The sequence below is a fragment of the Ranitomeya imitator genome, chromosome 8 (assembly GCF_032444005.1).
Source record: "Ranitomeya imitator isolate aRanImi1 chromosome 8, aRanImi1.pri, whole genome shotgun sequence".
Taxonomy (NCBI): domain Eukaryota; kingdom Metazoa; phylum Chordata; class Amphibia; order Anura; family Dendrobatidae; genus Ranitomeya; species Ranitomeya imitator.
The window spans coordinates 20,261,309-20,286,929 of NC_091289.1; the positions used below are offsets into that span (position 1 = coordinate 20,261,309).

General features: G+C 43.8%; 1 protein-coding gene across 2 annotated transcripts in view; it reads left to right on the forward strand.

Moving 5' to 3' along the window:
* FRMD4B (FERM domain containing 4B) overlaps positions 1 to 25,621 on the forward strand; it is a 187,547-nt gene that overhangs the window by 113,677 nt on the left and 48,249 nt on the right. For both annotated transcript variants that reach the window (XM_069736520.1, XM_069736519.1), the window contains exons 6-7: positions 11,144 to 11,200; positions 13,117 to 13,139. In XM_069736520.1, coding sequence (XP_069592621.1) covers positions 11,144 to 11,200; positions 13,117 to 13,139 — 80 coding nt within the window. The remainder of the gene's footprint in view (positions 1 to 11,143; positions 11,201 to 13,116; positions 13,140 to 25,621) is intronic.

Consider the following 25,621-nt stretch of genomic DNA (forward strand, 5'->3'; position numbering starts at 1 on the left):
TCATCATTTCCCGCCTTGACTACTGCAACATCCTTTTCTGTGGCCTCCCTGCTAACACCCTTGCACCTCTCCAGTCCATCCTTAACTCTGCTGCCCGACTAATCCACCTCTCTCCTAGCTACTCCTCCGCTTCCCCCCTCTGCAAATCTCTTCACTGGCTCCCATTCCCTCAGCGTATCCAGTTCAAATTGCTAATACTGACCTACAAAGCCATCCACAACCTGTCTCCTCCATATATCTCTGAACTAATCTCTCGATATCTTCCCTCACGTGACCTCCGGTCCTCCCAAGACCTCCTTCTCTCCTCCACACTTATTCGCTCCTCATCCAATCGCCTCCAAGACTTCTCCCGAATATCCCCCATCCTCTGGAACTCTCTGCCCCAACACGTCCGACTATCAACCACAGTCGGATCCTTCAGACGGAACCTGAAAACTCATCTCTTCAGGAAAGCCTACAGCCTGCACTGACACCGCTGCTGCCTCATCACCAACGAAGCTACCGCCTCACCAACACCGGAGCTACCGCCTCACCAACACCGGAGCTACCGCCTCACCAACACCGGAGCTACCGCCTCACCAACACCGGAGCTACCGCCTCACCAACACCGGAGCTACCGCCTCACCAACACCGGAGCTACCGCCTCACCAACACCGGAGCTCCTGCAACCCTCAACCTACTGTCTCCTTCCCCATAATCCTGTAGAATGTAAGCCCGCAAGGGCAGGGTCCTCGCCCCTCTGTATCAGTCCGTCATTGTTAGTTTGTTTACTGTATGTGATATTTGTAACTTGTATGTAACCCCTTCTCATGTACAGCACCATGGAATCAATGGTGCTATATAAATAAATAATAATAAATAATAATAATATCAGACTGGGGTTTTCACTAAAAGTGCTTTTAACTTGCTGTGGGGAGGGACGGGGTAAATAAGGGCAGCGAGGCCATGCTTTTGTGCTACATGGTGACATGTAGAATGACGAAAGCTCTATAATACAGAGCAGTATGGATTCCGTGCTCATGGCCCTGCTTTATGTACCTCTAGCAAAAATTACCCCCCAGATCGATGTGTCTTTTTCTTAATGACCTGAGCAATCCGCAAGGTTAAGTTTGATAGACTTGTCCTTCCCCTCAACCATGCAACTATGTAACGCTGTATAATTTTCCATAAACAGGTCCTGGTTTTGGCATTTTGCCACCTGGGTTTAGCGTAAAACCTGACTGTTGGTGCATGGTCTGCACTCTGAATGACAACGTCAGCTCAGAATCACTGGATTTAAAAGATGCAGAAAGAAAAGAGGGCAAAAGTCATTCCTGACCGACCCCGGAGAGTAGTTCATGGCTCAGCAGATACCTGAGCTCCTACAGGTGTCTTTTCTCCACCTTCTTTTATAACTATTGAACTGCTGGAGGATATTGGAGCACAGGATTTCTCGGATACACCCATTTACCGCAGGTCATACTGATTAGGGTTATAAATTCATAAAAGAAGGAATTAGTCAAAGTCTACGAAGGATCCTTAGTTCCTAATCGAAGACGACTTCCTGTGCCCATAGAGGGAGCAGAAGGAGCAATAACAGGCAAGGTTGTAGACACCTGGGCTGGAGGTTCTTCAGGGTAAATGCACAGGTAGCGTGTCCTGCAGATCCGTTTAGCAGATTTGCATGTGGAAAATTCATAGAGTAATAATATACGAGGTAAGAAGATGAAATTTTAAAAATCTCATCCATACTTTGTGCCATTTGCCTCTTCAGAGGTGTCACCTATTGGAAGCAGCGATCCTAAAAGTCACCCTTTAACAAGCCTTGCATGTGACTTTGGATAAAAGCCAAACCAGAATCTGAATTTGCAGACACTGTGTTTCGAGGCGTTGACCCTCGTATGTGCAAAGTATGAGATCTGAATGTTTCTTTTGATGCAAAGCAATGATGACTTCACGTTTCATTGGAGGTTACCATGTTAATCAGAAGAACACAATGAATTCAAGCACTAGTTCCCTTTAAAAGCAACCGTTGTGCGTGTCAGAGTTATATCAGCTGCCTTGTCCTCGATAACACTTTCTCCTGAGCTAACAAGAAATTCTATAGAAGATTTTTTTTGCAGATGCTATTTTCAGGAAGGCTAGACTCGCCGAAAGAGAAGAATCAAAATTGCTAGACGAGTCATCAACAATCTTAAAATGGAATGAAGGACTTATTATGGAGGGTCAAGATGAAAAGCTTGAACGTGGGACTACTACTCAATACAAGGAAGACAAAAATATTGACTACTGGCAGGTACGACTGTGACACATTTGAGATGGACGTCGACGAACTGGAAGTTGTAAAGGACTTCAACCTACTTGGATCAATGATCAATCCAGATGCAGTGAGGACAAAGGAAGTCAATAGGAGAATAGTTTTGGGCAAATCAACAATGAAGTCACTGGACAAGGTCTTCAAATTGAGGAAAATTTCACTGGTGACAAAGACACAACATAGTCTGGTCTTTTCTGTAGTAACAAATGGATGTAAAACCTGGACAGTCAATAAACAAGACAGAAGGAGAATCAATGCCTTCGAATGTGGTGCTGGAGAAGGATGTTATCAATACCATGGATGGCAAGGAGAACAAACAAATCAGTTTTGGAATAAATCAAGCCAGACATGTCACTAGAAGCAAAGATCACCAAGCTACGACTTGTCTACTTTGGAAACATCGTAAGAAGAGCGCAATCACTAGAGAAGGACATCATGGTCAGAAGAATAGAAGGAACAAGGTGATGAGAAAAGGAAGACCAGGAACCCCATGCTTGATACTATCAAAATAATGGTGGAGAAGACCCTGGTGGACCTATCTAGGCTGCACAAGATCAATCTTCCTACAGAACGTTCTTCCATCAAGTCACCATGGCTCGGAAGTGAGTCGAAGGCCGTTAAGTCTCAATTCTTTTTGCCATGACTGTACATTATGTTTCCACTTTTCCTTTCTTGTTTGCAGGAGATAAGGCCCTGTCCTCGGGATGGGACTTGTGGCCAATAACTCAGGACATTTATGGTATACCATAACATCGTGTTAGTGCCATAAATCTTCAAGATGGGACTGACACGGTAGTAATTCCACTTTTCCTGTTTGTATAAGTAGTTTTTACTAAAACACCACAAAAACAAAGACTTTTTGTCACGTCAGCCACGTTAGTAATTCTCTGTTGAGACCTCTATAAAGTCAAGCATGAGGGGGTCACATTACCTATATTCCCATTCACAGTCAGTCAATGTAAAATGGACATTTACGGTGAAAGCAAATATGGAAAAAAAAAACGGAAGTGAAGTGCGGACATCATAAAGCACTAAATATTCCCAAGTTCCTTATCAACCAACCTGGCCGGACAGGTATATGACCCTACAGAGTTATCAGCCGCTAATTGTTAATGTTTAATGCTATTGATATCACACAGCCCTATTGATTCTCCCCGACACTACATCCTTATTATAATTCCATTATTATAATGCTTTCCAATACTATTTCCTTTTTTACATTCTATCTTGTCATAAAGGCCATAATCATTTTCGAAAAAAATGTAAAAAAAAATGAATTAAACCAATGTTGTATATAGTCTTCATTAGAAATCTCCTATCATTTTTAGTGTATACAGCTCCGACGAAGACCTATATGTCTCCATGGCGACAGACTACCAACAAACCTTGCGTAGTCTGATCCTGAAGTCAATTCTTTTTATGTTTGCCCTACTTATAGTTAAACTACCAAAAGAAGTGCATACAGTCCCAAAGAAGCAGAATGGGAAAATGGTGGTCCCAACCTGGATGGTTGGGGGTCCCGCTCTTTGAAACTGTTCAGAACTTTCCCTTTCAAAGGAACTGAATTTTTTGCTAAAATGAGAGTGGGGAATCGGCTCAAGGGTTAAAGAAAAGGTGCGAACAAAAAATTAGGTGACGACACTACCATAATAGGGGCCCATTTTGGTCTACACAGGGTCTTCTCTCTGCTATATAGGGATCTGATGGACGAGAGTATAACTGTAGGGTTTGTTACTAACCGTGGAGACACATTGGTCAGCATGGGAGCTGTATACACAAAATGGGAGGATATTTGGCTGAGATTATTTGATTCCCAGAATGAACTTGCAATCTTTCGGAAAAGTTGGCCAAAGTTTCCCAAACCTCCCGGATAGCATCTTTTTGATGATTTAGGTCCATTTGGAGGACATCGAAGAGGAGTAGAGGGGGCGTGGAGGAGGTGTGATCTTAGAAAGGGTGTGGGGGCAGGGGAATTTTTTTGGCAGAGACGCTATATCTATATAGAATGGATGATTTTCAGGTTGCTCCATAGCTGGGGTGGGTTTGGTTCTGGGGTTTTGGTCATTGATATGCTCAGATCATGGTAACATTTCCGAGTTCTGAAGCTGCCCTCTCATTTATTGGATAGGTTTTCCGATACGTCCTTTGTATATTTATCCTTCGTCCTGTAACATTGTGGAAGGACAGGCTGCTCGCGCACATCCCTACTTCTGCTACTCTTGCTGGTCACAAAGCCAGCCTAACACACCCTATAATAATCCCCTCTTGTTTTCAGGGTGTGGTAAACTTCACATGAACTTCTGGTGTTAGGAAGAATAGAAGCCGACACCAGACTTTAATATCCTCTTAACCCTTAATGGGTCGTCAATTGTCTCCAGGTGAAAATCATAATAGCCCTATCTACGTGAATGGCTGGGAATTGCTAATTGCTCCATTTATTCGGATAGCCATTAGGACGGGTGTGAGGATGAGAGATGGGTATTGTGGCCATTGTAGGAGGTAAATGATGTGGGAGCGCCGCCGATACACAGCACGGGGAAACATGCAAAGCTTGTAAGAAGGAAGAGAAAAGTGAAATTTAGGCTGCAGCTTCCAGCCTAATTACCCACAAGGTTTCTGGAGAATAGAAATTATTAACCTTTAGATAGGAAAAACAAAATCGGTATGTTCTAAAGTAGATAAGTGATCAAGGTCAAAATACCTGGTGGTCTAAGGTAAGGAGAGGGTATCTGTCAGCATCCTTGGTGGTCTATAGTAAGGAAAGGGTCACTGTCATCATCCCTGAGGGTGTAGGGTAAGGAAAGGGTAACTGGCATCATCCCTGAGGGTGTACGGTAAGGAAAGGGTAACTGGCATCATCCCTGGTGGTCTAGGGTTAAGGAGGGGGGACTGTTAGGATCCCTGGTGGTCTAGGGTAAGGAGGGGGGACTGTTAGGATCCCTGGTGGTCTAGGGTAAGGAGGGGGGACTGTTAGCATTCCTGGTGGTCTAGGGTAAGGAGGGGGGACTGTTAGCATTCCTGGTGGTCTAGGGTAAGGAGGGGGTAACTGTTAGCATCCTTGGTGGTCTAGGGTAAGGAGGGGTGACTTAGCATTCCTGGTGGTCTAGGGTAAGGAGGGGGTAACTGTTAGCATCCCTGGTGGTCTAGGGTAAAGAGGGGGTAACTGTTGTCATCCCTGGTGGTCTAGGGTAAGGAGGGGGTAACTGTTAGCATCCATGGTGGTCTAGGGTAAGGAGGGGTAACTGTTAGCATCCCTGGTGGTTTAGGGTAAGGAGTGGGTAACTGTTAGCATCCTTGGTTGTCTAGGGTAAGGAGGGGGGAACTGCTAGCATCCCTGGTGGTCTAGGGTAAGGAGGGGGGACTGTTAGCATCTCTGGTGGTTTAGGGTAAGGAGGGGGTAACTGTTAGCATCCTTGGTTGTCTAGGGTAAGGAGGGGGTAACTGTTAGCATTCCTGGTGGTCTAGGGTAAGGAGGGGGGACTGTTAGCATCCTTGGTGGCCTAGGGTAAGGAGGGGGGACTGTTAGCATCCCTGGTGGTCTAGGGTAAGGAGGGGGTAACTGTTGTCATCCCTGGTGGTCTAGGGTAAGGAGGGGGTAACTGTTAGCATCCCTGGTGGTTTAGGGTAAGGAGGGGGGAACTGTTAGCATCCCTGGTGGTCTAGGGTAAGGAGGGGGGACTGTTAGCATCCTTGGTGGTCTAGGGTAAGGAGGGGGGACTGTTAGCATCCCTGATGGTCTAGGGTAAGGAGGGGGGAACTGTTGTCATCCCTGGTGGTCTAGGGTAAGGAGGGGTAACTATTAGCATCCCTGGTGGTTTAGGGTAAGGAGGGGGGAACTGTTAGCATCCCTGGTGGTCTAGGGTAAGGAGGGGGGTAACTGTTAGCATCCCTGGTGGTCTAGGGTAAGGAGGGGGGACTGTTAGCATCCCTGGTGATCTATGGTAAGGAGGGAGGACTGTTAGGATCCTTGGTGGTATAGGGTAAGGAGGGGGACTGTTAGCATCCCAGGTGGTCTAGGGTAAGGAGGGGGACTGTTAGCATCCCTGGTGGTCTGGGGTAAGGAGGGGGGACTGTTGGCATCCCTGCTTGTCTAACTGTCATCATGCATGAGAGTGTAGAGTAAGGAGATGGTAACTGTCAGCATCCCTGATTGTCTAGGATAAGGAAAGAGAAACTGTCAGCATCCCTGATTGTCTAGGGTAAGGAGATGGTAACTGTCAGCATCCCTGGTGGTGTAGAGCAGGGTCCCCCAACTCCAGTCCTCAAGGCCCACCAACATGTCATGTTTTCAGGATTTCCTTAGTCTTGCCCAGGTAATAATTGCATCACCTGTGCAATGCAAAGGAAATCCTGAAAACATGACCTGTTGGTGGGCCTTGAGGACTGGAGTTGGGGACCCCTGGTGTAGAGTAAGGAAAGGATATCTGTCATCATCCTTATTTGTATAGAGAAAGGAAAGAGAAACTGATAGCATCCCTGGTGTTATATAGTAAGGAAAGGAAATCTGTCAGCATCCCAGGTGGTCTAGGGTAAGAAGAAGATAACTATTAGCATCCCAGGTGGTCTAGGGTAAGGGAAGGGTAACTGTGTGCATTCCTTTATGTCTAGGGTAGGGAAATAGAAATGGTCACTTCTGTTTTCGGGTGTGTTGGAATACACACCGTACTTCTTTTTCTCGACATGTGGTGTGAGGATGGTTAAAGCGTTAATGGTAATATCCCTGGTGGTGTAGGGTAGTCAGGTCGCCTTAATGTCCTTGGTGGTCTAGGTTAGCTAGCTGATTAATTGCTATGTCTCTTGTGGTCTTGGTTAGTTATTTGTAATATCCCTGGTGGTCTGGAGCATTTAAGAGCTATATTCCAAATTTGTGCCCAGCAGTCTCCTGTCTTTATTAGGTGCCTGTGGCAGGCAGCTATACATTATGTGCTGACTGTTTCCAGCTCTCGCTTCTTGCCCTGTGCTGAGAATAATGAAAATCGCAGGACAGGATCCTGATGACCGATGGGCTGTTATATAACTACACAACTTTCTCTCGTGTCTGATCATTAAAAACATTATCTGGGGTTGTACAGCTTGTTTTAAAAGGGGAAACAGTATGTCCAGCAGGACATTGTGCATCGCTCCTATTCATTTTGTTATTATACATATTGTTAGCGTGGAGTAGGAGTCAGAAGACAGTAAGACGGTTGGATCAGACTACTTAGGCTTTGTAGTCTGTTACCATGGAGACACACAGTTGAATAGAAGCCATTTTCACAAAATAGAACATTTTTCATTTGAGTCCTGATAAAGCTGCTTAAAAAAATGAAATATACCTGATTACAAAGGTGGACTTCCCATTCCTGTTCATGAATTGCCCTCTTCAAATACTTACAAATTCTACCCAGCTACTTCATAGTTACACTTGTTTGGAGAAAGCTGGGTGACAACCAGTCTGACTGCCACTTACAATGCTACCCAGCTTGCTCGGACCCTGCATGGCTGACTACTTAGTAAATATGCCGTATACCAGTTGTCGTCCTTGCTGTTCACTGCCTGTTGTCAAGTGTAATCCAACTGTTTCAGCAGAGACACAGAGAATGATTACAGGAAATGGGTGCGGATGTTTGTCTCTCTACAAAAAGTGAGCACTGGTCTTTGTCTCTCTAAAGGAAGTGGGGCGGGTCTTTGTCTCTCTACAGGAAGTGGGGCAGGTCTTTGTCTCTCTACAGGAAGTGGGGCAGGTCTTTGTCTCTCTACAGGAAGTGGGGCGGGTCTTTGTCTCTCTACAGGAAGTGGGGCGGGTCTTTGTCTCTCTACAGGAAGTGGGGCAGGTCTTTGTCTCTCTACAGGAAGTGGGGCAGGTCTTTGTCTCTCTACAGGAAGTGGGGCAGGTCTTTGTCTCCCTACAGGAAGTGAGGGCTGGTCTTTGTCTCTCTAAAGGAAGTGGGGACAGGTCTTTTTCTCTCTACAGGAAGTGAGGGCTGGTCTTTGTCTCTCTAAAGGAAGTGGGGAAAGGTCTTTGTCTCTCTAAAGGAAGTGGGGCAGGTCTTTGTCTCCCTACACAAAGTGAGGGCTGGTCTTTGTCTCTCTAAAGGAAGTGAGGGCTGGTCTTTGTCTCTCTAAAAGAAGTGGGGCAGGTCTTTGTCTCCCTACAGGAAGTGAGGGACAGGTCTTTGTCTCCTTACAGGAAGTGGGGACAGATCTTTGTCTCTCTACAGGAAGTGAGAGCTGGTCTTTGTCTCTCTACAGTGAGTGGGGGCAGGTCTTTGTCTCTCTACAGGAAGTGGGGACAGGTTTTTGTTTCACTACAGGAAGTGGGAACAGATCTTTGTCTCTCTACAGTAAGTGGGAACAGGTGTTTGTTCCTCTACAGGAAGTGAGGGGGTCTTTGTGTCTCTAAAGGAATGAGTTGGTCTTTGTCTCTGTACAAGAAGTGGGGCAGGTATTTGACTCTAATATGGAAAGTAGGTGGGTTTTTGTCTCTTAAAAGAAAGTGAGTGGGTCTTTGTCTCTACAAGAAGTAGGGGCAGGTATTTGTCTCTCTACAAGTATGGGGCGAGTATTTGTCTTTCTACAGGAAGTGGGGGCGGGTCTTTGTGGCTACAGAAGGTGAGCAGGTATTTGTCTCTCTACAAGTGGGCGAGTGTTGGTCTCTCTGCAGTAAGTGAGTAGGTCTTTGCCTCTCTACAAGAAGTGGGGGTATAATTTTGTTTCTCCACAGGAAGTGGAGGCGGGTCTTTGTCTATCTACAGGAAGTGGGGGTGGGTCTTTGTCTACCTACAGGAAGTGGGGGTGGGTCTTTATCTACAGGAAGTGGGGGCGGGTCTTTGTCTACCTACAGGAAGTGGGGGCGGGTCTTTGTCTATCTACAGGAAGTGGGGGCGGGTCTTTGTCTATCTACAGGAAGTGGGGGCGGGTCTTCTGTCTGTTAAACTGCATTCAGGCATAACAAAAAGTCAGACTCCCAGTTCTGGGCAAACAACCCATTGTATAATGGCAGTAGCAGTGCATGTTGGGATGTAGAGAAAAGTAAATTTTAGAACATATGGTGCTGGCAGAATGCTGTTAAATCTGAACCACCAACTGAAAAAGAGTGGGTGGCAAGTTACATAGTATAAGAGTCAGCATTGTTCCTGCACTTATTAGACTGTTGTATGTACTAAGAGCAGTTTGATCACTTCCTAGTGTGCATGGAGTCAACAAGACCATGCTTTTCTACAGGTTTTGTTGTGGAAGGAGAGTTATGACTTAAATAAGTTGACATGGAAGGAAGACTGAAGTTTGGTTTACTGTATAAATAGGTGAATTTTCGAGTGCTCTGATACAAGAGGTTATGATGAAGTTTGCACTCGTACAGCGTTGTCTACTGGAGCATTGTCCTATGGTCCTTTCCCCGGAAGGTTTATATTCCACAAACATACGTCAGCCGCACAATCAATGAGACATTGTAATAGAAGAATTACAACAAAATCAGTTTCCTTAAGTGGAAAAAATAAATCAGTACATCGATCGCTCCCTTGTTACTTGATAATATCATAATGATCTGCTGATAGATAAATTGCAGAAATCTCATAAGGGCAGAGTGACAGTATCCTACCCGTGGATGTGACGTCACCGCTGTCTGTGCCCCCGGGTGATTGATATCATGTAATAATTACATTTGTCGATGAGTCATTCCATATATACACGATGATTAGTGCTGGCATCTCACATCACAATGCAAGGGTCGTACCAGGGTCCCCTTGTCTTTAGGAGGAACCTGTCAGCAAGACGATCGAGAAGATTCTCAGGACCCTGGTCCGTCAGCCATGTTGGTAGACCAGAGCCCCTGGGAACCAACGCCTATCTTCAAGCAACCCTGGTGCAACGCCAGTGGGGCAAGTGATGCCAGCAGGTAGAAGGGAGTTCACCGGGCTCTGGTCCGGCAACCAGACTTCCAAAGTGGCAAACTAATCTTTTTTGATCATCTCTTATCTGCACATTTTTATATAAGGAAGTATTGATGTAGCTGGATAGACCATTGTCTCCCGATAAATATGACACCTTTCTTGTAGCGATCCGATGTGCCAGTCCTGAGAAATTTAGCGTAGAAGCCATAGGCAAATCAGACTGAAGGTGCACTGGGGGCGTGTCAGTGTAGTTGGATAAAGCAGTCTGACACGCCCCCAGCGCACCTCCATCCTTGATTTGCCTATGGCTTCTACGCTAGATTTCTCAGGACTGGCACATCGGATCTCTACAAGAAAGGTGTCATTTTTACCTGTGGATCAGCGCCTACACAGCCATACCGCTATTTCCATATATAAAAACATGCTAATAAGTTCCCTTTAAGTCTTGGCGCTTTCCCAATTCCTCTATTCTTCGCTAACGCTGGGTTAAAACTTTGTAAAGAAAGACAGAAGTTATGATTTCATCCGCCTCGGAGTGCATATGAGCGTTTTCTGCATGAGATCCCTGAGGTGGAACAACAAGAGGCGGCTTTGTGTCTTCCTGCACTTGTCTCTGTGTATATGATACTAAACCTTGAAGTGGAACCTTATCTCTGGGCATCAGGCAGGACCTTCCAAACAAAGCGGGCAGCATCGGGCACCCTGTAGGCCGATAATTGTACCCAGCCATTGCGGGACCCTTTAAATGCAGTTGCAGGAACCTTCCGATATAATGGCAGGCTGCACCCGTACGTGAGGTTTGCACTTTACTCTGAATGCAAAAGATCTCACGCCTCTCTATGTAGTCAAACCCGCCAAGGACCGTCCTCCCCTGCGCTGAGGAATGGTACCGTCTGTTGTAGCAGAGCCCAGAGGCATGAACCGTACTGATTACCCGCAGCCTGCGCTCCGCTGACTCTTGTTCTTGTGTTAACAGGGGCAGATCGAAGTGGACAGCGAAACCGTCTTTAAATTGGCCGCACTCATCCTGCAGGTAAGGATGCACGCCCTCGAAAAGTTTGATCACTTTTTTTTGCACACGTTATACGTTGTGCTGCCAAACTGTGCACCGCGCTTGGTTTGTTGCACCGTGTCAGGTGCAGCAGAGCAATGCAATCTGGGCAATGGCTGGACTGGCTTGCTGCCCTTACGTTTCGAATTCGGCGGCACATCGGGCTCAATTTTGTGCCGTAAGAGCCACGCTAACGCATTGGTATGTGGCGGTATTTTACATGTTGATTGTAGCACTTGCTAAGTGCTTCCGGATGCGGAAGGATCGGGGGCATTTTTTAGGGGCTTTTTTGCTAATTTTCCGATATAGGCTGGAATTAGGTGACCGGCACCGATAAACCGGTGGCGTATCACACCGATAAACCGGTGGCGTATCACACCGATAAACCGGTGGCGTATCGGCCAGAGTATTGCACTTTTTCATCCTTTTAAAGGGCCACGCTCAATCCGTTACTTTTTTTTTCCAGGACCAGGATAAAGATTAGTCCCTCGTTATCGGCGTGTTCAGGCGCAGTGATGGTATTCCATCTTCCTCGGAGATAACGTCTCATTCATTTCATGTCTTTCTGAGTGTCGGAAAGATTCAGCGGCTCCGAGATAAGATCCTCTTCCTGCCCAGATAAGTCCTGGGACATATTTTTCCTTTCTTGACTTTTTGATGTTTTTTTTTTTCCATCCTGTGGAAGATGAAGCGATTTCTTCTCGTTTATCCGTCCTTGGCCCAAGTCCTCGTCTACGATGGATGGAAGCGATGAATTATTCACGGCGCCTATTAATATTGCATGACCCGACGTATTGGCCGCTGAAGCCGCTGGATGGTGGGAAGGAGCGGCATCTGTCAGTAAATTTACTGACGTGATTTAATATGGCTGTAACATAATGACCTCGCTCCTAAATTAGAACTTGTTTGCTCTAAGTCTTAAAGGGAATCTATCAACATGCCTTTATATGTGGAAATAGTAGCATGGCTGTGTAGGCGCTCCTCCACAGATGAAAACGATACCTTTCTTGTAACAATCGGATGTTCCAGCCCTGAGAAATCTAACGAAAAAGCTATATGCAGAGCAGGGCTGGAGGTGCGCTGGGGGTGTGTCAGACTGCTTTTTCCAACTGCAATGACACGCCTCCAGTGCACCTTCAGCTTGATTTGCATACAACTTCTACACTAAATATCTCAGGACTGGCACATCGGATCTCTACAAGAAAGGTGTCATTTTTATCAGGAGACAAGCGCCTACGCAGTTAGACCACTGATGCCATGTATAAAAATATGCTGACAGGTTCCCTCTAGCTCTGGAGGACTCAAGCGGTCCTTGTGTTCCTATATGGTCCCTATGATTGTGGATGAACATCCGGCCTCACATCCTCGAGTCAGAACCGGCTGTTTATTAGGGATCTCTAGAGCCAAAACAAATCAGCAGGTAAATACAATAAGTAAATACGCTGCTGATTTCCCCGGGTGGAGCAAAATACTGATTTGATTAAATCATATCTATATGCCGGGGAAAATAAAAATCTATCCCGAATCTGCAGGATGTCAATTCATATCACAGATTTTCACCCCCTTTCGTTAAAATCGATTTTGGATCTGCAGCAGAACCTGTGATAAAATCAGCAGATTTTGCTGCGGATTTTCCCTCTGTAATAGCACTGACGTGTCCTAAACGTCTTTTTCGGGTTCTCTTATAATTTTCTATTTAAACCTATATTTGCGGGGAGATTGATTGTCCCCCTGGTACAGCGGAAAGATAGGAGAACCATTGGGACAACTTATATCCATTTTTTTTTTTCATCTGACCCATAATTAGAGTAGTACCAGTGCGAGCTGGGAGTTGTAGTTTAGCCACAGCTGAGATAATCCTAATTTATTTATTTTTTCTCTCTCTCTTCCATTTGCAGGAGGCTCGGGGAGACTACAGTAGGTAATTAATCACCGTCCTTTGTCTCTTGTACGTTCATGTTGGTTTCTGAATGGTAGGCATAGCTGCCAAAGCCTACATTACCCCCCCCTTCGCCCCAGGGCACTTAAAGTTATGTCTGCAGACAGGGAGGGGGGAGGCTGGTGAGGAAAGTGTGCTGACAATCCAAAAATAGGTTTGGATAACATCTCCTAGGTTTCAGCCCAAAATACACCATCTCCGTCAGACACTGAAGCACTGGAGCCGTCTGTCATCCCGGGGCTTAATTAATTCCCTCCCTTTTCATTATGTTCCTTACTTAGGTCTTGTGGTTGTGAGCGGCCCTCGGATGGTCACGTCTGAACTTTTTTTTTTTTACATTTTTTAGTGCGTAGAAGGTACTGGGTTCCTTATCCTAAAATATACACATTTTTGCAGAAGTACCGGGCGAGTCAAAAGCCAAGAAACACCATAAATCTAAAAAAAAAAAAGTAATTTGCTCCACTATTGAGACGTTAGTGAAAAGTCAGCTTGTGTCTCCATGGTTACAGACTACAAATAAACCCTGCTTGTAGTCTGACCTGCCCACAATTGTTTCTTTCTTCCATCTGCAATCTTGATTCTTGAAAGTATTATGTTAAAGATGAATTAACCCGACGCTTTCCAGTAGGAACGGTCAGCTCTCTGATGTGGATGGAGGATTTCTGACTCTCGCCAAACGGGGAGAGAAGGATTGGACATATTGAATTTTGATGCCCTGTCTTATAGATCTCAAGGAGATAAGCTACCGCCAGAAGAAAGTGTCTGGCCGCAATTTTCTCTTCTTTCCCCATTGAACTCATGAACACTTGGTCAAACTGGGGTTTCTTGTCTGCTGGGCCTCGTGGTCAGTTTTGGGTGGAACGGTGGTTATTGAGCACTCCTTGGTCAAAGACAGTTGAATTCTTAGTTACTGGTAGGTCCATGTCCTCTTTGTTAGGTAGAAGTCTGAACTGGGGGCATCTTCTGGTCTTGGACAGTTGACTTGGTGGTCTACTTTGAGGTCTACGTTGGCTTGAAGGGTGGCCTACACTATAAGGGTCTACTTCAGTGGTCTGCTGTATAAGGGTGCCCTATTCCCCAATCTCTCAGTTTTTTTGTCATCCCTCTCACCTCATACAAATTCAGTAGCCATAAAATTAATTTTTTCTTCATAAATCAATAGTACAGGTGAAAATAAGAAACTTTGCAATATATCTTATCAGAGAACTCTGCTTTTTTCTCCTCCTCGTATGATCATTTTCAATTTTTTCTGTTCGTGGGTAAAATCCGTCTTAGGTCAAATCTGTTAATACAATACTTATGCGGAATGTCTGTGACAGTTGGTTCTTATAAAATTCTATGGAGGAGGGAGGAGCTAGCTAGCTCCTCCCTCCTCCATAGAATGTTATGAGGACCAACCGTCATCTCCTATCTCATTAATGGGAACATCTGAATTAACTAAAAACACAATTAATCCCAGAATTGAGAATAAATGATCAGTCCAGGAGGAGAAAGAAGCAGATATATTACAAAGTTGCTTATTTTTATGTGAACTATTGATTTAGGTGGGAAAAAAATAAAACCATGGGTACCCTTTAAGTTTTGCTGAAGTATCCATCGTTTTCTACAGATTTTTTTTTTCTTTTCCTACGAATCTGAAAGACTTTACAAAGGCGAATCCTACATAGATGCAAGATTGCGTAGACGGACAATGAATGACGCTGGACATGATCAGAATCGTCACTTCCTTTCCACTGTAAAAGTTTGATCTTCTAGTATAAGAAGAACATTTTCTTTTTATTTTAGTCTTTATATTTCCAAAAATTATATACTGATCATATTCTTATTAATAAGTCTTTAGCAGTTATTACTTGTGTTATATCGGAACCAGAGCTTCCACATAAAGAAAAAGATGATAATATTTTCACTACTTTCAGCCACCACTAGAGGGAGCTCGGACTCCTCCTGCATACTGCTTATACATTGAACTCAATGACAAAACTGTATGCAGTAAGCTTCTCAGCTCCCCCTAGTGGGGAATATTTGAACAGCAATAATCAGTATTTGGTTTAATATTTTTATATATTAATGAAATACTTTAAATCAAAGGAAACAACAGGGTTTAAATGGAAGCGAGTTAGTAAGTGATTGAATGGTTATATAGTCCAGATTATATTGCCCGTACACATTATATAAAGTTGGCCTTTTATTTATTTTTATTGACTTCCCTATGGGGTCCGCCCTGTCTGCTGCCTTCATTGCAGAATAATGGCTGGCACGAGGCGCAGGAATTACAGGTTCACGCTCCTTTTTTCTTTTTTTTTGGCTCTGTTTACCCTTTAAATTCACTTTCTACCCGACAAACATAGAAGGAGAGATATATAGCCTTGGAGAAATCTTCTATTCTATAAGTGCATGGAGCAATTAGTAACGACTCGCTGAGCAAATACGGATCATAAAGGTCACACATGGGCCTGTTAATGATTCATCCGTCTTTCTTTTCATTGCCAAGGTGCGAGCTGATAAAAGAAAGTACAGTCCTCCCCATGTAATGTCACAGGCCCGGGTTTAATAGTAACCAGTGACCATTTGAACTTGAGCCTGCCCAACCTAATCCGTGACTTGTGTGCACCCAACCGCATTGTGCGCGGCTCTCCCAGTCTGTATATATGTATTTTCATGCTTTATAACTTTTGCATCCACTTTTATATTGTTTAAAATGCCTCTGAAATGAAAAATAAATGTAGATCGCAGATCTCCATAATTAAAAAAATACAATGCCGTTTTACGTATGCAGCTCCAATGCTGAATGATGGTACAGACTACAGTTGTGTGCAACTCCATTACCTCCAAATTTTCTCCTAAATCGGTGCTTTACAACCTATGGCTCTCCAGTCGTTCAAAAACTACAACTCCCAGCACGCCAGGACCGCAAATGGCTGTATGGGCATGCTGAGAGTTGTAGTTTTGCATCAACTGCAGAGCCAGTTTGGAGATTTTTGCAGTAGTGGTCAGATTAGCAATACCTGCTGCATACATGCATGCTCAATTTGGCTGAGCATACATGTGTTTTTAATTAGGAGCGCAAGGTTAACTGTTGCCAAGACACATCTGGCGTTCGCTTATTTCCCCTAATTTTGGGGCGCTGTAATTCAAAATGTTCAATCCTTTTGTCCCCTGATATCATCTCTAGGGGGGAGTCAGGAGGCTTCTTCCCACCCCAGATGATCGGAGTATACATCTGACTTCCATACACTACAAACTGGACTAGAATGCAACCATAGAAACACATTAATCTGCATTGGAGCTGTATACACAATACGACAGGCTACTTTTTAATCAAGACTAAGCACAAAGTTGCTTTATTTTGCTTTTTTTTCCATTATAAATGATTATGAAATATAAAGGAGTTGGTTAAAGACGTTTACGCAGCCTTTGAGGCTTTAGATGTCATGATGAAATACTTTAAAAAAAACTGTTGTGTGTCATAAATATGTTTTTTTTTTATTTTGGTCTAAATGCTGCCGTTCTCCTGTATCCGGCGATGTTTTTCTTTTCTTCCTGCTCCTCTCCGTTCCGGAGATATGGCCTCCTTTTCCCTGGATATAAATCTAGCGTTTTAGCCAAGTGGGTGTGTTTCTCTAGCACACGCCCATGAGGATTTAAGGACCGCTCTCAATTGGCTAAAAAGACTACAAGAAAGAGGAGACCGTAACTCCGGAACAGAGAGGCGTAGAAATAAAAGAAAAACATCGCCGGATTCAGGAGAACAGCGGCATCGACACCAGGTAAAAATATTATTTATGTACGGCAAGTGACAGATTCTATTTAAACTGGCATAACATGGGGTTTCCATGACTCAGGTGCATGCTGGTAGTTGTAGTTTCCCTGCATGCTGGTGACCATTGACCCGTACGTAGTATCTCTCCTTTCATGACCGTTCTGCTGGTTCCCAGGCGCCTCCTAATTACCAGAAATAATTATGATTAGAGTGTGTGCGGATGTGCCAGCCGGATTATATAGGGTTGGGTGACTACTGCAAAATCTAGGCCAGTTGTAAAGACAGATTTATGCAGGCGCAGTTGTTCGAGGAAAGGCACAAAATTGTGACACGACTATGTTCACATCACGTTTTAGCCACTCGTCAGTGGTTCCATCGGGGCTTATGTCTGGAGCCCTGAAAAACGGGATTCATAAGTGCGCTGATGGGGCCATTCACTGTATTGATGCAGCTGAAACTGACTTCATTTTCAGCGGTATCTGCCTCAACTAGGCCAAAAATGGTGTCCGACAAAGTGACTCCAACTACATCACTAAAATCCCGTTTTTGTTTCATCTGCAACAGATCCATTTTTACTAAAAGTGTCTATGAAGACCTGGCGTGTTCTGGGCTAACCGTCCATTCTGTTTCCCATAGACTTCAATGCTGATCCAGAACGGATCCAAAAATGATAATAATTACTGGACCTGTGAACAGAGCAGGTGATCTAGACAGTATTATCCTAAGGGGATAGTAAGGGGGCCCGATTCTTACATTTTTGGCTAGGCAAGGTGACAAATGTAATTATGTTCCCATTCTTTCCTCCGCTAGCTATTAAAGGGAAGCTGTCATCAGAAAATAACCTATTGGTTAAATTGTGTGTTTAAAAAAAAATGTTAGTAATGTTTTATTTTTTTTAAATCATAAACATTATTAAAAAAAAAAATAAAAAAAAATAAAGAGTAAGTTTCCGCTGGCCACTTGGGCTTTTTTTAGAGGCATACTTCCTGTCCTTTCAGGAAGAGATTTCAGTAGACTCATTACAATCAGAGGCAGGATTACAGTGGCTAATTACATATCTTTACACAGGAGATAACACAGGATCCACCATTCACAATAGGTGATGTCACAGCTCACCTCCTCCTCCTCCTGTACAATGACTGATAACACCTCTATATACAGTAGATAACACAGGATTCACCATTCACAATAGGCGATGTCACAGCTCACCTCCTCCTCCTGTACAATGACTGATAACACCTCTATATACAGTAGATAACACAGGATCCACCATTCACAATAGGTGATGTCACAGCTCACCTCCTCCTCCTGTATGACTACTGATAACACCTCTATATACAGTAGATAACACAGGATCCACCATTCACAATAGGTGATGTCACAGCTCACCTCCTCCTCCTGTACAATGACTGATAACACCTCTATATACAGTAGATAACACAGGATCCACCATTCACAATAGGTGATGTCACAGCTTACCTCCTCCTCCTGTACAATAACTGATAACACCTCTATATACAGGAGATAACACAGGATCCACAATTCACAATAGGTGATGTCACAGCTCACCTCCTCCTCCTGTACAACTACTGATAACACCTCTATATACAGTAGATAACACAGGATCCACCATCCACACTAGGTGGTGTCACAGCTTACCTCCTCCTCCTGTACAATAACTGATAACACCTCTATATACAGGAGATAACACAGGATCCACCATTCACAATAGGTGATGTCACAGCTCACCTCCTCCTCCTGTACAACTACTGATAACACCTCTATATACAGTAGATAACACAGGATCCACCATTCACAATAGGAGATGTCACAGCTCACCTCCTCCTCCTGTACAATGACTGATAACACCTCTATATACAGTAGATAACACAGGACCCACCACTCACAATAGGTGGTGTCACAGCTCACCTCCTCCTCCTGTACAATGACTGATAACACCTCTATATACAGTAGATAACACAGGATCCACCACTCACAATAGGTGATGTCACAGCTCACCTCCTCCTCCTGTACAATGACTGATAACACCTCTATATACAGTAGATAATACAGGATCCACCATTCACAATAGGAGATGTCACAGCTCACCTCCTCCTCCTGTACAATGATTGATAACACCTCCATATACAGTAGATAATACAGGATCCACCATTTACAATAGGTGATGTCACAGCTCACCTCCTCCTCCTGTACAATGATTGATAACACCTCCATATACAGTAGATAATACAGGATCCACCATTTACAATAGGTGGTGTCACAGCTCACCTCCTCCTCCTGTACAATGACTGATAACACCTCTATATACAGTAGATAACACAGGATCCACCACTCACAATAGGTGATGTCACAGCTCACCTCCTCCTCCTGTACAATGACTGATAACACCTCTATATACAGTAGATAATACAGGATCCACCATTCACAATAGGTGATGTCACAGCTCACCTCCTCCTCCTGTACAATGATTGATAACACCTCCATAAACAGTAGATAATACAGGATCCACCATTTACAATAGGTGATATCACAGCTCACCTCCTCCTCCTGTACAATGACTGATAACACCTCTATATACAGTAGATAGCACAGGATCCACCATTCACAATAGATAATATCACAGCTCACCTCCTCCTCCTGTACAATGACTGATAACACCTCTATATACAGTAGATAACACAGGATCCACCATTCACAATAGGTGATGTCACAGCTCACCTCCTCCCCCTGTACAATGACTGATAACACCTCTATATACAGTAGATAACACAGGATCCATCATTCACAATAGGTGATATCACAGCTCACCTTCTCCTCCCCCTTCCCTTCACAATGAGCTTTGCACACGCTCATTAGATGCTTCAATGCAAAGATAGTGTCATGCGGCGAATGTTCATGTATTGTTTGCTGAAACAATAGGAAATTTCAGTATAATATTGCCCCAGTGGACAGTTTGAAAATGTCAAGATTTATATTTTTTTTAAACTTTTAATACAAATTGTAATATGAATAGAAAAAAGTAATTACGAGAAATATTAAAAAAATACATTTAACTCAAAAACTTGATTTAAACAATAAGTTGTGATGACACCTTTTCCCTTTAAATGAACAGAGTGGACTGTGTGTGCGCCAGATACTGCCCCTACAGTCAGGGAAGGGTACTACCTGAGGCAGAATTCCTGTAGTTGATATTTTCTGCATAGATGATGCCAGGGCCCCTAGATTGCCATAAGCAGCTGATGGTAGCCATCACAGTGAACCCGCAGAGGCATAAAAGAAGGACATGATGGCGGGATGAAGCCTCAGATTAACAATAGATCCATTCAGAGACTAAGGGAAGCTGTAAGTGCACATCAAAACCTCCCCAAGGTGTGGGCGCTGTGCTTTGTACATGTAGTAACCTGGCCGCACATCACACATCTAAGACCTGAGTGACGGTGGAGGTCAGCAGTGGTGGAGGGAGGTGTGACAATGTGCAGGCTTGTTATTCCTGCCCTGGGAAAGGCGCGATAATAAGGTAGCACCCCCTAACCAGTGGCGGACCCTGCAGATTCCGCACATGTCCTGTCCTGGGGGCTGGATTCACAGGTCAGACATCAGTGGTGTCGCCCCTTTAATAAACTTTCAAAGTTTTGATAAGTTCGGCTTCTTTTTTTGTCATTTACGGCTGATTGCACATAACTCCTCAACCCAACTCTTTAGAAGTGACCACAAAGCCGTCCCCCCTGCCGAACCCCCAAGATCCAGTATTAAAAAAACAAATACGCTATTATAAAATGACAGACGTATAGAAAAAAAAGTGACATCGTATAGATACAGAAACCTAAACACATGACGTAAGCTCGCCGCCATTGTTTTCCTTGTTTTGAACCTGACGCGTTTTGGGTATTCCGTCTCATACACAGATATGTGGCTTGGACCACTGCCAAGTCTTGTAGATAGCACCACTATTTATACCGGGGTCCACATCCAGACATCTTACACCAACAAAACACTGGCACTTAGTAAACCACATGAAGGCCCTAATGGGAGGCGCTGAGCCCATAAACTGTAATGTCAGCAGCAGAGGTAATCGCGATGATACTTGGCGCTCGGATACAGCTGCACTTATCCCAGAATACACTATTTCTCATATGGGAATTCTGCTTTCAAAGTCAAAAGTGATCAAAATAGACCTAGTATTAGACTGTATAATTTGCACTTGTTAGAAATTCCTATAAATGCCAAGTCAGCATCACACCAATATTATAGATATTATTACATAGAAGGTGATGAAAAACTCCAAACCATTTCCTTATGGCATCAGAATCGTACCTTTTCTTATGGCATCAGAATCATACCTTTCCTTATGGCATCAGAGTCGTACCTTTCCTTATGGCATCAGAATGTACCTTTCCTTATGGCATCAGAATCATACCTTTCCTTATGGCATCAGAATTGTACCTTTCCTTATGGCATCAGAATCTACCTTTCCTTATGGCATCAGAATCATACCTTTCCTTATGACATCAGAATTGTACCTTTCCCTATGACATCAGAATTGTACCTTTCCTTATGGCATCAGAGTCATACCTTTCCTTATGACTTCTGAATCGTACCTTTCCCTATGGCATCATAATCATATCTTTCCTTATGGCATCAGAATGTACCTTTCCTTATGGCATCAGAATCTACCTTTCCTTATGGCATCAGAATCATACCTTTCCCTATGGCATCAGAATCGTACCTTTCCTTATAGCATCAGAATCATACCTTTCCTTATGGCATCAGAATGTACCTTTCCTTAATGGCATCAAAATCGTACCTTTCCTTATGGCATCAGAATTGTACCTTTCCCTATGGCATCAGAATCGTACCTTTCCTTATAGCATCAGAATCATACCTTTCCTTATGGCATCAGAATGTACCTTTCCTTAATGGCATCAAAATCGTACCTTTCCTTATGGCATCAGAATTGTACCTTTCCTTATGGCATCAGAATCTACCTTTCCTTATGGCATCAGAATCATACCTTTCCTTATGACATCAGAATCGTACCTTTCCCTATAGCATCAGAATCGTACCTTTCCTTATGGCATCAGAATCATACCTTTCCTTATCACATCAGAATCCTACCTTTCCCTATGGCATCAGAATCGTACCTTTCCTTATGGCATCAGAATTGTACCTTTCCATGTAGCATCAGAATTGACAGCTCCGCCATTGGCGCCCCAATCTTTTCACTGATAAGAGCAAGTTAACGCTGATTGGAAATGCCATGGTGCCTGCAACATCAATCAGCATGACTGGTTTAATAGTGGGTTAATGGTGGTCTGGTGAGGCATATCTTTGAAGGGTCAAACAAACCTCCACATAATAGCCAACAGCTACCTTTACTTATCTCACGTTATACAATATTACATAGTTACATCAAGTTCATCCTTTCTCCACCAGTTATGAAATCCTTAGAGCCTTTGTCAGACCATACACTGGCGCAGTCGGCCCTGAGTTCCTGCTGGCCCAAAACAATGCCCACCTTCATATATATAGGCCGCTCCTGGATGACAAAGGCATTGATGCCAGTGACTAGCCCTCATGTCACCCAGACCTGGATCTAATTGAAAACCTTTGGGACATTATATATAAGTGCATCCAACACCACCAAGTAGTGCCACAGACTGTCCAGGAGCCATTTATGCCCCGGTGCGGAGGAGATCCTCCTAGGACACCATCTACCCTCTCATCAGGAGCATGCCCAGATATCGTCAGGGGGCCATACACCCTACTATTATGAGTTGCTCTGGTGAAAGTATCGTCAGATAGATCTGCCCATGACTTCAATTGTATGACTTTCAACTTGAGTTTTTCATTCAATGTGATCAGATCTGTGATTTCAGTGTTTTTAGTTCTTCATTTTCTTGGGCATTGTAGATAATGTCTTTGCTTAGTGCTAAATCCTTGTAGATAATGGGAACAGTGGACTATCTAAAGTCTTTACTGGAATGAATTGGCAGCAGTGCAGATATCTCATGACCTTGGAGCTTGATATAAGCCATTCTCATAGTGAAAAAACCCATATGTAGTCATTAATTACCTCATTACCTAGTCATTAATTACCTCAATTTCTAGTCATTAATTACCCGAATATCACAGTCCCATGATTTACACAAGTCCTATTCTAATATATACTAATCCCTGCACACATTACCCCCACAACTTTGCTCTATTCCAACCCATGACTCATTGCCCTGGAGTGATGCATTACTCCGAACTAGATACTAAAGGGTAAAAAGAGATTAACCTCATGACCCAAACACAGGAAAACTAACAACACCAATTGTTCTCACCCAGACAGAAAAAATTCCGTTTTCACTAATTCATTAGACTATATGACTAAAGACGTTAGTGGTGTGTGAGTATCGGTCACCTGCACTTTTAATCACAGTGGGATCTAGGGCCGATTGGCTTCTGTGATATGGAAGCATTTTAATAGCTGAGTTATGGCCCCCATACTGGACACATTAGTCTAAAGTTAGTAAAACCCATTAAAGTCTGTGGGATTGGCCAGCAGTTTGTGGGGGCGCTAACGCTCGGCCTATCTAGCGGAGGACATATAGATGTGTTGGGTTCTCCTCTTCCCCAACATCACTTGTTGAGGAAGAGAAAAACCAGACACTCTGGATTTCCAACCATTCATCCTTTTGTCTTCCGGAAGATGGGCCGTCGCCAAGTGTTAAGGCCCACATACTCCTTAGATTAATAGTGGTCGAACCTGCCGATATCGACGGGTTCAGACGAGGGTCTAATGTGTATGGAGGCACCGGCCAACTGATTTTCGAGAAAGATGTTGATCGCACACGTCCGACTTCAGTCTACTGATCGCGTTGTTCTCCCGAAGATAAGTCACCGATCGACGTGTCGTGGAGAACACAGAAGGGCTCTGTGGGAGAATGTGCTGAGATGACTGACCGTCTATAGTCATCTCATGTGTATGGCCGGCCTTACTACGTATGGAGATATCTGTTGGCCAAACTTGGACCTGGTTTTACCGAATTTAGATAACTCTAGGGTCCTAAGCTTAGTCCACTAGATGGGGTACAAGGCAGGGACAGGACTGTAGGGGGTATAAAGGGTTTCTGTTACACCTCCTTGCACCATATTAGACTATAATGATAAATGATAATTGGGGGTTTTGTTATAGATTTTTCCAACAGGGTCTCGGAGCAATTTATGCTTCTGTGTCCAACTTTTCCAACCAGCGTTAGCGATCCGGTCACCCCAACGAAAGAGCATTTTGTTCCTTTGTTGGTTGATCGCCGGCATGTGGACATCGGCCAACAATTACCGATCAATACCAAAAAGTTGATAATGGATCTATCCGCTATGTCTACAGTTATCACATGGGTGGTCAGAAGAGGAAGTAGAGGCCCATCATTCCGCTATGAGCTGTTCACCTCTTCGACGTTGCGTATCGGCATTTTTCAGCTCGTTTTCCATTGTTCACATCTTTTCGGGGGAACTTAAAAAATATAAAAATCACCGTCGGTCAGCAGGATACTTTGGACGTTGATCCTACAGATGATCCTACAGATGATCGTTCCTTCAATACCCTGAATAATTGCAGGGTGCAAATTTTTCGCAAATTGTGAATAAAGGAAATAATACTTTATTGGACTTTGTGGCAACTGGAAAGAATATAGAAATGTTTGTAAGAGCGCTGCGGTCGATCGGTTTCCGTCTTGTAGAGCGCAGCCACTTTGGTGAAGGATTAGACAGAGATAGCGGCAATGCGAGAGCGTAAGAGGCGAGATAGGTTTCCATTAGGCTATTTCTGATTGTGCGGGAAGTCTGTTATCAAGACAGAAATAACTCGCTTTAAATTTAGAGAACATGAAAAAGAAAACATTGTACAAAGAAGGGAATATTCTCTGCGGGAACTGAACCGGCGTCCCAGATGGGCGCACGGCGCGGATTGTTTTCTTTAAAGAGCTGACACGTCAGATTTCCAATCCAGACTTTGTGCCTTGTATTGTCCGCAACCGCCGGACACGGGATAGACCGGGGACTACGGCTGTGACCAGTCATCTAGAAGCCCACTCTTTTATAGGGTGCACATACTTTTGCAGCTACTTTTTTCTGTTTTGTGTATTTCTCCAGAGCATCTAATATTAAAAATACATTTAAATAAGTCTTGATTAAAAATAAATAAAATAAAAAATTATACCGATTTGTGAATGCAGTTCCCATGCAGAGCTACGCGTTTCCCTGGTTACAGACTACGGAACTTATGTAGTCGGATGTTGGAATCATGTTACCTTCTGTCTGTTCCCTACTTCTTGCTTGCTAAACTATTAAATCACAAATTATAGGGGGTTTTTTATTGTTCGGAGATATTCTGCATTTTTTTCTACCCAGGTTTGAAGTACTATAACCCCCTTTACAGCAGAGTAGTTAAAGGGGTTGTCCGATATTGATGGGGGGTCTAACACCCCCATGATCAGCAGTTTACAGCTCTCATTTCAGCCAGAAATAATCATTGTTTTGAGCCCAGATGATACAGCTCCATACACTGCATAGTGGCCATTTCAGGGTAAGCACTGCGGAATATGTTGGCGCTATATAAATAAAATTATTATTATTATAAATTATTATTACTGCAGTTAAGCTCCTTTTGATTGTGATTTGAGTTGCAGTACTGAGAACG